General features: G+C 30.8%; 1 protein-coding gene across 1 annotated transcript in view; it reads right to left on the bottom strand.

Annotated features, from left to right (window-relative positions):
• Nucleotides 1–15,807, bottom strand: part of LOC129972503 (exostosin-1-like) — a 335,773-nt gene that overhangs the window by 106,495 nt on the left and 213,471 nt on the right. The window contains exon 3 of the mRNA XM_056086659.1: nucleotides 1,670–1,789. Coding sequence (XP_055942634.1) covers nucleotides 1,670–1,789 — 120 coding nt within the window. The remainder of the gene's footprint in view (nucleotides 1–1,669; nucleotides 1,790–15,807) is intronic.

Genomic DNA, 15,807 nt, shown 5'->3' with positions numbered 1-15,807 from the left:
GCAAGCATTCTTCTTTCCTTTCTTCCCTAAAGAAACAATGGGTGCGAATTTCGTCGAATTTTCGAGAATCCAACGAAAAATCGAAAACTTTCTGAAAACCCGAGTACAACAAAACAAAATTGCATTTCTTATAAATTTTAAAAACCATGGGAGCTCATGAAAAGTATAAAGTCGGAATAATACTAAGACAGGTAATACATATGATAACACTTCTTCTCTTTAATATATTTAGGTATACCAGAATTCGACATAAGAAAAAGTATCTGATACATTCCAAACAATTCCATCAGTTAGTTTTAATCAATCAATGTAAATTTCATTGAATTTTCAAGAACCTAATTTAAAAAAACGAGAATCTGCCGAGGATCCCAGTACAACAGAATAAAACTGCAATTTTTAAGAATTTTCAAAAACCATGACAGTCCATGAAAAGTGTAAAGGCGGAATAATACTAAGACAGGTAATACATATGATAACACTTCTTCTCTTTAATATATTTAGGTATACCAGAATTCGACATAAGAAAAAGTATCTGATACATTCCAAACAATTCCATCAGTTAGTTTTAATCAATCAATGTAAATTTCATTGAATTTTCAAGAACCTAATTTAAAAAAATGAGAATCTGCCGAGGATCCCAGTACAACAGAATAAAACTGCAATTTTTAAGAATTTTCAAAAACCATGGGAGCCTATGAAAAGTGTAAAGGCGGAATAATACTAAGACAGGTAATACATATGATAACACTTCTTCTCTTTAATATATTTAGGTATACCAGAATTCGACATAAGAAAAAGTATCTGATACATTCCAAACAATTCCATCAGTTAGTTTTAATCAATCAATGTAAATTTCATTGAATTTTCAAGAACCTAATTTAAAAAAACGAGAATCTGCCGAGGATCCCAGTACAACAGAATAAAACTGCAATTTTTAAGAATTTTCAAAAACCATGGGAGTCCATGAAAAGTGTAAAGGCGGAATAATACTAAAACATGCGGTACATATGATAACACTTCTTATCTTTAATATTTTGTGCCTTGCCAGAATTCCACATAAGAAAAAGTATCTGATGCATCCCAAGCAATTCCACCAATCAATTGTAATCAATGGATGTAAAGTTCATTGAATTTTCAGGGCCCCCCCCCGCAAAAAAAAAAAAAAAAAAAAAAAAAAGAATCCCAGAACAACAGAATAAAACTGCAATTTTCAAGAATTTTCAAAAACCTTGGAAGCCCTTGAAAAATGTAAAGACTGAATAATACTAAAACATGCGATACATATGATAACACTTCTTCTCTTTAATATTTTGTGACTTGCCAGAATTCCACATAAGAAAAAGTATCTGATGCATTCCAAGCAATTCCACCAATCAATTGTAATCAATGGATGTAAAGTTCATCGAATTTTCAAGAACCCCTCCCCCCCCCCGCAAAAAAAAAAAAAAAAAAAAAGAATTCCAGAACAACAGAATAAAACTGCAATTTTCAAGAATTTTCAAAAACCGTGGGCGCCCATGAAAAGTGTAAAGCCGGAATAATACTAAAACATAACACTTCTTTTTAATATCCAGCGGTATACCAGAATTCCAAATAAGAAAAACGACAAGACACATTCCAAACAATCCCGCCAATCAGCTGGCAATGATCAAAAAGAAGATGTACTTACTTCAAAAGTGGTGCTGACTATCTTCTCCACAGAGGAGAAGTAGTTGTTCCAGAGGACCTGCGTCTGCTGACGGTAGGAATGCACTTTCGTGGGCGGAATGGATCGGATCATTTCAGGGACCTGCGGACAGACAAAAAATGCATATGGTCAAATAAATATTTCTTATAAAAGCTAATAGAGTGTTGTATTTGCCAATATTCATGGAGAACGAAATGAATAGCATAGGGAAGAATTGTCATCACTGGATTGCAGACAAGACAAGGTCTTGACGCAAACTCATTGACATTAAACAGTTCAACCTCAAATTAGTTAGCATTTTATTTATCCTAGAATGTGACCCCCCGGGGGGCACCTCGAAATGAGGATGAGATGCTTCTGGCATGGTAGTTGGATCTCGCCACCCTGGAGGGTACACTAATAGGTGGGGGTCTGACTCCTCCCATCGATGACGGGACGTACTTCCTTCGGGGAGGGCTGTACCGTGGCCGGTGACGATCCTTAGGACTCAGCCACAGTTCCCGCCAATGTTGCTGTTGCGGCAGTCCGGTCATTTACTTTTTATGGTTTAAATCCGTGTGCCTTCGTGGCGGGTAGGAGAGTTAGATGGCTGACTTATTCCAGAATGTGTGCAATTTTAGTCATTCTGTTGTTATTGTACAAGTAATTTTACTTCTTTATAAATTTACAAAATGTTACGTACTATTCAATGCGCTATTTAAATTCAGTATTTAAATCCATTCCATACCCGTTATTTTTATGTCTATTACATACATTTTGTGAATATAATGTATTATGTATGTAATAATTTCTAAAAAAATCTATAAAAATAATTTTTTCAACATTTGAACTCCGGCTTCACACAAACTGCGCTGGCTTTGATTTTCCCACAATGATCAAAACAGTATCAACAAATTACTTTATAAAATTATATAAATTCAAAATACTTTTTCACGTTTTTCTTTTTACCTTTTCCGCTGTACTCGTCATGGCTTTAACAAAAAATCATTTTGATGATATAGACAAAAAAAAAAAAAAAAAAAAAAAGACTAATTCCTTAAATAATAAAGAATAAAAATTGTTAGAAACTCCACGCCCATTTCTTCAAAAAATGTTTCGCAAATATATTATAGAGAAAATTTACTTTCACCTAAACTGGAACTTTATCGGAACTTCAATTTTATTTATTATACATCAAAGTTGTATACTACACAACTCATAAATGAGATTCGTCGAATCATTTTTATGAGAAAGCATTACGTGGTTACAGTTAGTGAAGAAGCGTTTACGTTTGGATAGTTTATTGAAATGAATTTAGATTAATTTGTCATGTTAAGCTGTTTTAAAGTAAATAACAAAATATATTATTACATATTTATCTTTACTTTCTTTTTTCTAAAGTAGCACAATATGTTACTACATCTTCAGTGAAAAAACGCTTTGTGACCACAGTTTACTAAAATGGTTTAATGACACGGTTGAATGAATCGTATTATTTATTTATCTTATGCATAATTATAAAAATTGTCCGGGCTGGTACCATAAACAGTTGCCTAAAATGAAATAGCCTAATAAGCAGTTATAACAATTAATAATCCCATAAATTGAAATACATTTGAATTGAATACATTGAATCCCATAATTGAAATCATGATACATTTTTTACTTTTTTTAAATACACACTTTTTTTAAATAAACGAAACATAATGTAAAATATAAATTCCAATCTTAAAAAAATTATTTGCTTTATTTATTTATTTTTTTTAATCATTCAAAGATAAATGATTGCACTAATGGGAAAAAGTAGGGAAATCTATGCTTTGCATATATCACTTGGTTTTATATATATGGCACGTAAGGCGATTGTTGCCCTCTTCCCCTCCCACGGTCCTGCAATGCTTTTGCAAAGTAAATGAGTTCATTTTATAACGGTGAGGTCGCTTAGTCAATAAATTGTGATCCCCTCCCCCAACCCCTAAAATGAATAAGTTTTAAGAATAGTTATTATGTCAGACAGACCAAACTTTCCTCCCCAGCTCCGAATAATACTGAGGAAGTTCTTTATAGATATAAAAATATCGTGACTTTCAGCGGAAATTCGTGTCACTTTCCGTCACTTTCGTGACCGGTTCACACCCTGTAATAGGCTGTGTTTATAAGTTTTCTTAACACATCTGTGATTATCCATTCCTCAACTGTGATGTAGAAAATTAGGTGCAAGGCAACTTGAATTGACACGAAAAGCCCAAATTGGAACAATGTGATGGAATTTGGGGAATACTCGACAAACTGAATTCATATAGTTTAAGAGTAATACAACTTTATAAAATACTAGTCGACTTAAGCAACCAGCTGGTTCAATCAGACTGATTATATTTAATTTCAGATAAATCGTTTAAATGCAATACATGTTCATAATTCTGTCGAGTGATTGAAAATTAAAACTGTGTTCTTTTAATTACTTTATATAAATTCTATTCGTTGTACATATGAACCTTTCTAATGGAGACCAATCCTATGACGTCAAAGCACTATTAAAAGTGTAAACGTGTGTTTAGTTAATCTTTTAAATTTTGCGGTATTGTAACTTCATTTTTCTAATCGTCTCGTTAATTATATAGATATTAAAGAGAATATTGCTACTTTAATCTTTAACAGTGAAAGAAAATCATGCGATTAAATATCTGACGAAACAAGGAAAGCGGTTTGTATTTCAGTGCAATAATGCAATCTATTGTTGGAATTTAAGCAAAAAAAATTTAAAAGATGGTCAAAATTTAAGAAAGCTTTGCAGGATTATTAAACTGGTATGATAAAAAAAAAGCTCTAAATCAAATATTCTTTCCTGTAAAGCGGCAGCAAATACGCACAAACATACATTCACCTTTATTACTAGCATAGATTACAAGAAGCAAACTTAATGAACTAGAATCCTTTGTTAGAAATGGCAGAGAAACAAATCATAAATATTGATTACAATCTTATCTGAAACATCCCAAATAGAAATCTTCATTGTGCTCAATGCGCAAATTGATAAATCATTTTTCTCACTTAAATTCCAATTCATTCATGTTAAAATTCAATTCGTGAATGAAATTTCACAAACATTTCCCGATTTTAATAGTTCACGTGACAATAGACAATGCAATGTATTTTCAAACCGTGCAATGGAACTATTAAAATATTCTACCAAAAATAATTCATTTCGCATTCATATATTTTTTTAATGAATATTCCACAATTGGCGATAGTAAACACAATCGTCAGCAGATGATATTTGAAGATGAAAAGCAAATGATTAAATGTAAATTTGTTGAAAAATAACGGCTAAAGTTTTAACGAAGCTCAATATTATTCGAAGCTATGAATGTTCCTGTCGTGGCTGGTTCCTGAGTGCTTTCAATAAATAGGCAAATAGAAAACTTAACAGATTTATTTCAGATTCGTTCGAGTTACTCTGCTCAGTAACTCCTTCTCCTCCAAGAGCCAACACTCGAATGACATCACTCTTTTAATTACACTCGCGCTAGTTATCTAGCGCCATCTATGAACGTTTATTTCCTAAAGCTTCAAAATCCAATCACTACAGTTCCGTATTTGCTACTCAGGAAAATATAGAAAAAGAATTAAAACAAATTCTTATATTTTACAAATTAGTGAATCTATGATACAGCATAACATAAAGAATTCGATTGTTGCAATAAGCGCATATAATAAGTGGTTGAAAATAAATCGCACTATAAAAAGAATAAAAAAAAGGATTAGATAGATAATTAGATGAAATTTGTTGTACTATTTTTAATTTTTAGAGCTGTCTTGAAAAGAAATACCCGGTGAAACTTTAATATTTAAACAGTGCAATTAATCTGAGTCGCCAAGTTCATATGACTGTAATATACTTGTTAATACATTCATTGCGACTGCTTGAAAAAAAAAATACATATATAATCTTTTCAACTTCTTTTTGTACCATAAAACAATTTTTTTAACTACCGGTATTTTAGCCCATCTCCTTCTTGTCTTTCTGCTTGTCAACCAATGTAATTTTCGTTTATTTAAGAACTCTTAATTTAAAAAAATCTCACCAAATTCTTTTATGTTCTCAGCAAATGATGCTTAAAATAACTTGTCTACCATTAAAAACTGTATTTATTTTAATATCTACTCTTTTGACATTTTTTATTGTGCTCTTTTCACAACAGTACATCAAAAAAGCAAATTACATCAAAATGGAGAATAAAAGAAGAAGAAAAAAAATGTAAAAAAGACAATATTTTTTTAGAAGAGACAGCATGGAAATCCAAGAAATGTAATGTAAAATGTCATTCTCAGTTTCAGTAGAGAGTAACACACGATAAAAACAGTATCACAGAAAATATTGCTTCCTAAAATAAGAATACATAAAATTAATCTAAAAAGAGTTAAGCTCATTATTTTTCAACATATAGTATAAAATTACTAATAAAAAAAATTTCCTCGCCATTATAAAAAGACGTCACTGTAATGGTTAACAAAGGGATCAATTATTCATGTGACGCACGTCAAATGACATTAAACTTATTCTGAAACACAAAGCACTTTAATTTTAGGGAAATGCAGCATTACATTTTTTGTTGTTTTCTAAAACTATTTTTTTTTTATTGTGAATTTTGAAATAGTTTCTCATTTGCGCAATTGAGTCAAAGCATTTCCAATGTTGCAGCAAATAATAGCTCTATTATCACATAAAAATAAACATTTCAAGATGAAATATTTAAAATATAAAACTAAATAATATACTCAGTGTTATTCAGGATCGAAATCATTCTAGGTCAAATATTTTTCATGTAAAAATATTCGAAATAGAAGGATTTTATATAAAATGTAATAGAAAACGAATTCCTTTTATTATCTGAAACTTATTTTGATTAAAATGAGAATATCAGCTGCATCAGACGACTTTTTAAAACTCGCAAATAAATGATAAACGGATTTTCATCAGATATTATTAATATTTGTTTTATGAAAACATTAAAATTCGTTCACAAATAATGAAATATAAGAAAAGATCTAATGACCGTTTAGATAAAATTCAATAAACATTTAATTTTATTAACCCTATTGTTTTTAAATTAGGATTTCTTTAATAATTTTTATTAATAAAAACATATCCTAATATAATCTGTCAATTGTCTACTTTTAAACTTTTCTTCCGGTATTCTTCCAGAATTCTGCTAATGTATTCCAGCAACAGTTCTTTGTACGAATTATTTTAAAAACAATAAAAAACACTGCCAAAAATATTAAAAAAATGAAACAAACCAAATAATTAATAATAATAAACAGATATTCAAATTCTTATTGATTTCCTTCGAACAGAATATACATAATTTTTTTTTATTTCATAAATGTTTACATCTGTTGAATTATTTATTCAAATTTAAAAAATTAATTTAAAAAAATGATACCCAAAAAAATTGGTATCATTCAAAAATTAAAATTTTTACTTTTAAAATATAAAAACATTTCTTGTAGGATAGTTAGCTCTCAAAATATCGCGGACAAGACGCCAAATACTATTTAAAATAATAAAATATAATTAATATATATTAAAATAATAATATAATAAAATACTAAAAGAAAATGAGTTTCGTTGGATCTGGGAGAAGAAAAAAAAAAATGGTTGAATTTTGAAATAAGTATTGGTTGAATCTGACTGAGTCGTTTGGGAATATAAGCGGAACATACATCCATACATAGACACAATAACTGCTTTAGATTAAAATAAATATTTAGTAAATTAATGCAACTAAAAAAATGAATAAAATTAAATAACTTTAAAACATTAGTAATAATGCACTTATTATTTTTAAATACTGATTTAAAAAAAAATCGTTAATAGCTCTTAGAACATAAAAAAAAGGGAATAAAAAGAAGAAAAATTGGATTTTCCTAATTCCATTTGTGTGGGCATTTACGTAGGAGTATTTTAGACTTGATTGCTCTCCCCATTCCCCTTCCCCCTACTAAATATTAATAAATAAATAAACTTTTAATAGAATTAAATTAGCAATGATTAGTAAAAATAATAAAAGTATGGGTTGCTCAATAAAATAGCATAAAGAAAATGGAGAAAATATCTTAGAGGTTTCTTCCAATCAAAGAAAGAGAATATACCAGGAAAAAAAAAGAATTATATTAAAAAATAACTTACTACTAAATAACTGAAAAAACAATTAATGATGTCTTATCATTCCAAGAGAAAAAAATTATAAATCAAATTGGCAATTAGCTAAGAAAAAAATTCCTTAAAATTAAAGCAGGCCTAAATTGCTTGATAAATAAATTTGCTGTAATAAATTTATATAAATAAATAGTCATTTAAATCATTTTTGTTAAAGTTAAGTACATCTGGTTCTCCAACTTCGATATTCGTGTGAACACGAGAATTAAAAAACGCTATAAGCTAAATAGATAAATTTTAATGTATGATTTTTAATACAAAATCACAGACATCTAATTTTCGACTAAACTCGCCAAAGAACAAACTCTTTTATCTAAATATGGACACGACAACTTAAGAACATTTAAGAGTTAGATAAGCGAAATTTACTATGTAGGTTTGACACAATATGTATACTACTGTAATAATTTTATATAAAATCTTGCATCAAATTCATCAGTAAGAAGGAAAAAAAAAATGCATAATTATATTCACTACACGTCCTATTCGATGACCAGAATATCCGTCTGGAATATTAGCGAAAAAGTGTTAATCCAATGATTATGTATAGTTATTGGTGATTATTCAAAATCAGCAATATTGTAGTAATGATAATGAATAATTACTATTGGTGAATATGATTAATCCGGTGATTTTGTATAATTATTCGTCTGGAATATTAGCGAAAATGTGATTAATCCAAATGATTATGTATAATTATTGGTGATTATTCAAAAGCAGCAATATTGTAATGATGATAATGAATAATTACTACTGGTGAATATGATTAATCCGGTGATTTTTTATAATTATTCGTCTGGAATATTAGCGAAAATGTGATTAATCCAATGATTATGTATAATTATTTGTGATTATTCAAAATCAGCAATATTGTAGTGGTGATAATGCATAATTACTATTGACGAAAGTGAATAATCCGGCGATTTTGTATAATGATCGGTAATTATTCGTAATCACTAATAAGAGTAGTAATTATTCGTAATCACCAATAGTAGTAGGGGTGATTATGAATAATCACTATTGGTGATTATGAATAACAACCAATAATTATGCATAATCACCAGATTAATTACATTTATGTAACCAAATAAAAGGGAAAAGATCACCAACTTCGAAGTTAATGTCCAAATAAAGCAATTTTTAACCACAATTTTAACAATGGCAAAAGTAGGCGATTGTTTGCAATAACATTATATTGATGAGATGAAACTCAAAAATCTAATCAAAAAATTTTGTTAACATTTTTTTTAAAATATTAAAATTAGAGAATTAAATGTACGGAAATGAAATTGGTATGATTAAGAAGCTAATTTCTTAATTTTTATGGCGGCGTAATAAGCATTTTTATAAAATAATATCTAGGTAAGATATTTCCGAAAAACAGAAAACACTCGTTAGATTTGCATACGAGATTTTTTAATAAACTTTCAAAAATTAAAATACATTAACTTAAAAGCTGAAGCATTTTCATTAATTTTTAATTTGGAAAAATTAACAGCAACATTCTATTGTCTTGAAATATCTTAACAAATTTCATCAAGAACTGACATAAACAAGATTTGTGTAAAAATACATACATTCATCTTTATACAGAGAAAAATATTATGAAAGTAGAACACAAAATATACCATGCTGTATTTATTATAAAAGTATACGAGAAATATGAAGACAGAAAATTCCCTCTAGTTCTTCTTTTATTTATTTATTTTGCATTTTCCCACCATCGGCTATGTTTATGAAAATGACAGGAATCCATCATTCTTTACATATTCTAAACGACAAAACCATTTTTCAGCCGTGTAAAAAAAAATATAACCTTTCAACAGAACTCCATCCAATTTCTGCTCATTGTCTCCATAAACACGAGGAAAAAAGTAGCACAAAGAATCTACGATGAACGAGAGAAAAAAAAAAAAAAACGAGACTATTTCTGGAAAAACCCATTCCAAAAAGCATACAAACTTCACAGAAGCATTTCCAATCTTTACCCTATTCAAAATCCTGAGTGACAGTCGGTCATGCATAACTATGCGCTAAAATAACAGGCGAATCCATCTTTCAATGAAAATCCTACTTGAAACACCGCATTTGCTTTAAAAAAAAAAAAAAAAAAAGAGCCAACAACAACAACAACAACAACAACAAAAAAAAAAAATCGCCATCGTTCACACAAAAGCATCTTTCTCATTTAAAACTGGCGATATTTTTCTTGCCTCGCTTTATTTTTAAATAACACGTTAACACACGGGAGCCATGGTTGGCATCCATCCAATTCTTCGCCAACGTGTACCAGGGAGGAGGACTGACGCGTGTTTTTCCCCTAAGGGGTAATCTAGAAGGGAGGGGGGGGCTCCAATTAGGTAATCGATAGACGACTGCAGGCAATTCTCGGCGATCTTTATGAGAAGTACAGGGGAATGAGAACGAAGGATTTCTCTCCGGAAAATCGGATGGGATGAAGAATTTTTTTTTCTCGCCCTTCTTACGAAGAGTGGCGTGAATAAATATTAATTAACCATGTCAATGTCAATTCTGAAGTGTTGAAGCTGGCATTAAAATGGATGTCGTTACAAACGGATGCTGGTATTTCGCCAAGGATTTGGGAAGAGACGGAAGAGCTCCAGAAATGTCAGGTTCTTGCTCTTTTGCTTATGAGGTACTGACGTTGTATTGTGCCCAGTAATTTTTCCATTTTGTGTGTGATGGTATAAAGGTCTGCTGCTAGAGCATTAATATTTAATTGTCCTGTCTGAACTTATACGTGGAAATTTCTAATAACCAAGAAGATGTACCCATTTCCCTAAGCTATCTATTACCACATATAAGTTTTTGCATTTAAGCAATGATATCTTAATATGTGGTTGAAATCTATTAGCCGGTACTTTTTCAAATAGACAATCGATGCCAAGTCGCCAATACCATCAAATTTTATGACGTTGGCGACTTGCATCAGTTATTGATATCAAGGGATACAGGCTAGATGATTTAAACTAGTTTTGATTTTAATAAAAGACCTTTTCCCCTATGAACGATAGTATGCTATTTTTGGATTTTTTTTATTAATAAATATCAGAACCATTCTTTCTCTTACAATATGAGTGACAATTACTTTCATATTTTATACGCCAGAATTTTCGTTTTGAGAGAATATCACCAAATTTCATCCCCACTTTTTAATACACACTGGTTGATGCAATTTTAAATTAAAAAGAGGCTTAAAAGTAATAAAACAATGTATAGTTAAACGAACATCCATCTACCAGGACTCTTGCAATAGATTTCTGAAAATCGAATCGTATTTTTTTTTTCTTTTTTAAATAAATGTAATGAATTTTTCAGATAAGGTTTGTCAAGACACTGGAGCGAATATCCAAGCAGCAAAGATACAGTAAAAAGTCCTTATCGGAATTTGACATCGTGAAGTGTCTGGGGGGGGGGATAAATATATGACAAAGTGACTACTCTGACCAGCCGGAAGGCACAAGGAAAACCTTGAATGACCAGACCGCCACAACAGCAATACTGGCGGAAACTGTGGTTGAGTTACAGGTCCTATGGACCATCACCAACCACGGTACAACCCTTCCCTAAGGAAGTACTTCCCGTCATCGATGGGAGGAGCCAGGCTCCTACCTTTTCGTGTACCCAACAGGGTAGCGAGAACCAACCACCATGCTTCTCATCCTCAATAACGAGGTGAGATAAATAAATATAAGATAAACAGTTCCATTCTGAAGCGCTTCAATACTGATGTCGCAAATTCCACGCATTTTGATGAAGATGGAACAATTCAGATATGACTGGAAGTTTCGCTTTGTAGAGGAGGAACGAAAATATCCGTTTGAGAGTTCTTAATATCCAGATAATAAAATAATATCTCAAACACTTACAATAGATTATTGGAGAAATGCAAAAATTCAAAATTTGAATTATTTGAACTCAGTCTCAAATCAGCGACAGTGGTTTCCCCCAAACTTTCTCGCACATTCCCCAATAAATTTGTTGTGCCCTTACCCCACATAAAATCATAGACCTTGGGTAAAGTTGTACCTTAGATACTAAATCTATATATCCAATTCTATTAGTCTAACTCTTTATATTTTGTAGTTATCACACAGGGAAAAATTAAAAAGCACAGGATAAAAGAGTAAGTTCTTCAATCGAGTTAAGCAACGCTCTTCAAAAGGATGATCAATTACCACACATTTTAAAAATTGTATAAATCGAATAATAAGTTAAAATTAATAAAAACTTCTCATACATTAACATTTCGAACAAAAGATTCGAATTTTTTCTCATTTTTTCCCCTTTAAATGAAAAAAAAAAAAAATATCGCATCTTATAAAGCTTTTTTTGTTTGTTTATTAAAATAATTATTTTTCATTAAGAAGGTTTAAATATCTATACTTATAATAACGCTCAATGTGTGTGTGTGTGTGTGTGTGTGTGTGTGTTGGCGCTCTACAGGCCAGACCGTTTGACCTACAGCTACCAAATTTGGTACATGTATACCTTGGAGGTTGGGAATGTGCACCTGGGGTTCCTTTTTTCGAATTTTTAATTAGAATTCTAATTATTAATTAAAAACTAACTTTACCGCCAAAAGAATCTTCCATTTTCCCCACCGCCAACTTTTCCGCCAAAAAAATCTTCTATTTTCCCCACCACCAAATGAGAAAGGCTTCAATTTTTTTTTCTCCCAACAGTAATGAGGCTAGGGTTGAAATTTTTCGGCGGATTATTTCAATCGATTCTGTTTATATTCTTAATGTTTGATGCATTTAAAATTAAACATTGTTAATGAATCGATCTTTCAGATTCATTCTGAAGTACTTTTGAATTAAAATAAAACAGAATAAAGGAAATTAAAAATTTCTAATCCGCATAGCGTTACCCCAACTGGCGTAGAAAAAACCACGTATTTGCGTTACGTAAACGGGGAAGAAAATTCACGCACGCGCATTCTGTTCTGATTGTTGCCATGACAACCGTTATCAATGGATGATTTAAATTATTTTTGAGTTAGTCGCATGCTTTTGTAAGTAAATTGTATTTATGTTAGTTATATATTTTTTGTATATGCTTATAGTTTTAAGTACATCGTTTTTTAAGTAGTTTTTTTTTAACCTGTTTTCAATGATTGAAATTATTTTTAGGTTAGTTGCATGCTTTTGTAATTAAATTGTATTTATGTTAGTTATATATATATTTTTTTTGTATATGCTTATAGTTTTAGGTACATCGTTTTTTAAGTAGTTTTTTTAAACCTGTTTTAGACCGATTATTTTAAACGATTCATTTTATTTTCTTAGTGTTTGATGCCTTTAAAATGAAACATTGTTAATGAATCGATCTGTTCATGAGGAATCTGAGAAAATTTTGTTGACAAATTCTTGAGATATTACATAAATTAAGAAAGATATTCTTTAGTGCCCATAAAGTTTAAACGCTCAGTGACTCTATTATCAGTAATCATATTATTAAAAAAAATGCTTTGTTTCAGTAAAAAATATTATTATATTAATTGCAGATTAATCATTTACACTTTAATTTAAAGCATAAATTCTACGAGGGGTAACAGAAAATTAGAGAGATACATATCACGTTATGACTGAAGGCCTTTATAATATTATGAGTGAATTATATGACTATCAAAATTTGAAGTTTTAAAATATTTTGCCGAAGAATCTATTAAAGTTGGAATTGCATAAAATATTTAATTATTAAAATTTTAACGAACATTAAGATTGGCGAACCGGCTGGTCGCCAAAGGCGGCTAGTACATAAATAAACCGAAAAACATCTTCCACTTAGAAGCATATCATTTTTAACTTGCAACAAAAACTAGGAAAAGTTCCCCCAAACATATTAAATGTTATATGACAAAAATGAAGTACTCAGAATCTTCTCGATATCGCCATTAGAACTCGAGTATGAAAGTTTACTCCAAAAATTTCTTTGTTCTTTCACGAGCAGAATAAAATGCTGAGAATCATACTTCAGTCAGTACTGTGTAGTTGGCAAATGAGTTGCGCTCAATTGAGTATTTGAAACATGAAAGAGAGACTAGTTGAGGGTTCTGTGGTGTTGCTGTTGCTTAATATTGATTTGTAAAATGCTTTTGATTTCTGCAAGTGTTGTCTTTGTGTATGCTTCGACTGCGTAGTTACAACCAATGTTTAGTTTTCTGTTTTATTGCAGGAATATCTGGAAGACCAAGCTGCGTGTAAGTGTGTGTGTGTGCGTGCGTGCGTGCAAAATCGTTTACTTTCAGGAAAGACATCTATATCGATAAACAAAAAGTAAAACCTAATCTAAATATAAAATTTGGTTCAAATCGTTAGAGCCATTTCCGAGATACACAAAATTAATAAATATATATACAGAGAAATATACAAGAATTGCTCGTTTAAAGTTATAAGTTAAAGCGATGTCATCCATTATTCCTAAGCCTCGAACTTTTTTCACAGTATACAATTGGACAAATTCAACAACAATATTAAGATCTATAACCTATTATTCATTTATTTTTGGATTCCACTTTCTAATTCATTTCTCAGCTCTAAAATGCCCATCAGCAATATTTGGCATTCTTACACCAATTAAGATTATTTTTCTACTTTTTCTGCCTCTCTAAAGTACTCTAAAAAATAATAATATAAATCTTACACTAAGTATAATAGCCAGACAATAACAAAACAAGCACACACATGCCGCAACAGAAAAATTCTTAAAGAACGTTACGAAAATGCTATCTTGAGATAAACTTTGCCACTTATCATTAGTTAAACCCATCCACGTTAAAACAAAGCCCGAAAAGAATCGACTCAAAACACTATGAGGAAAGAAAACTCGCTTGGCGACTTGCAAAGGTAAAGAAATAAAAAGAAAAAAAAAGAAAATCTTGAGGAGCATCAGCAACTCTAAGGCGGAAAGAGAACGGAGAAGCAAAGAGAACCAGTCAAGTTATTCCCTGCAGACCTGTAATCTGGAAGGAAAGGGGCTGCTTAATTAAGTAATCGATACGAGGCCTCGGGCCATCCCTTCTCCAGACGACTATTTATGAGGGCGCCCCCAAGAGCAATCCTTTCCGAGGCAAAATTGAAAGGAGAAGAGATTTCACTCACTCGCAGGAGACACTTCGTCAAACTGATGTGATGTGATGTTGGCTTTTATGTGCCGTTCTGCGGCCACGTGATGACAGTTCTTTCAAATACCCCTAACCAGCACTTTTTCTTTTTTCTTCCTTATAACGGTTGCGAATAGAAGTGGTTAAATTCATGCAAGGATTTTTAAGGGATGAACTTTAAACCAACGAATTTTGATTGGCACAATAAATTTTATAAAAAAAAAAAAGAATGATTTTCTAAACAAAAAAAATCTGCAATTAGACTGATTCGAGTTGTTCAATAAAATTCAACAAATTGTAGCAGCTGCATTACTCTATCGTCTCTTTTGGATAATAGATGGTGATGGCCGATAAGGTACGCATCCCACAGTGCATTGCGATGGCAATGAAAATGAGATGTTATGCTGTTCTGTTTAGCTGCGTGCGTGAATGTCTTATCTTTCGTGTTTGTGTTTGTTTTGTGTGAAATGCGATCATTAAAGAAATGTTCCCGAAAACGTCCTCTTGCTTCCACTGCATGGATCATAATGATCTTCATTCCACCACAAAATGATAAATAATTTTAAAAGTATAGGGAAAGATTTTTAATTTTTAAGGAAAAAAAACCACGTAATAGAATTGTAATTTTGCTAGGAACATGTACTTAAGTAATTAAAATTATTTACTTAATGAAATAACTAAAATTATTTACGACGATTAATTAATTGAATTAATCCTCTAATTACGATCTTCCCTGGTTTTTATATAGAACTAGCAACTGTCTTCATGACAAAACAACAACAAAAAAAT

The sequence above is a fragment of the Argiope bruennichi genome, chromosome 6, assembly GCF_947563725.1.
Source record: "Argiope bruennichi chromosome 6, qqArgBrue1.1, whole genome shotgun sequence".
NCBI lineage: Eukaryota > Metazoa > Arthropoda > Arachnida > Araneae > Araneidae > Argiope > Argiope bruennichi.
The sequence above is the reverse complement of the archived record's forward strand: the minus strand, read 5'-3'. Positions and strand labels throughout refer to the sequence as shown.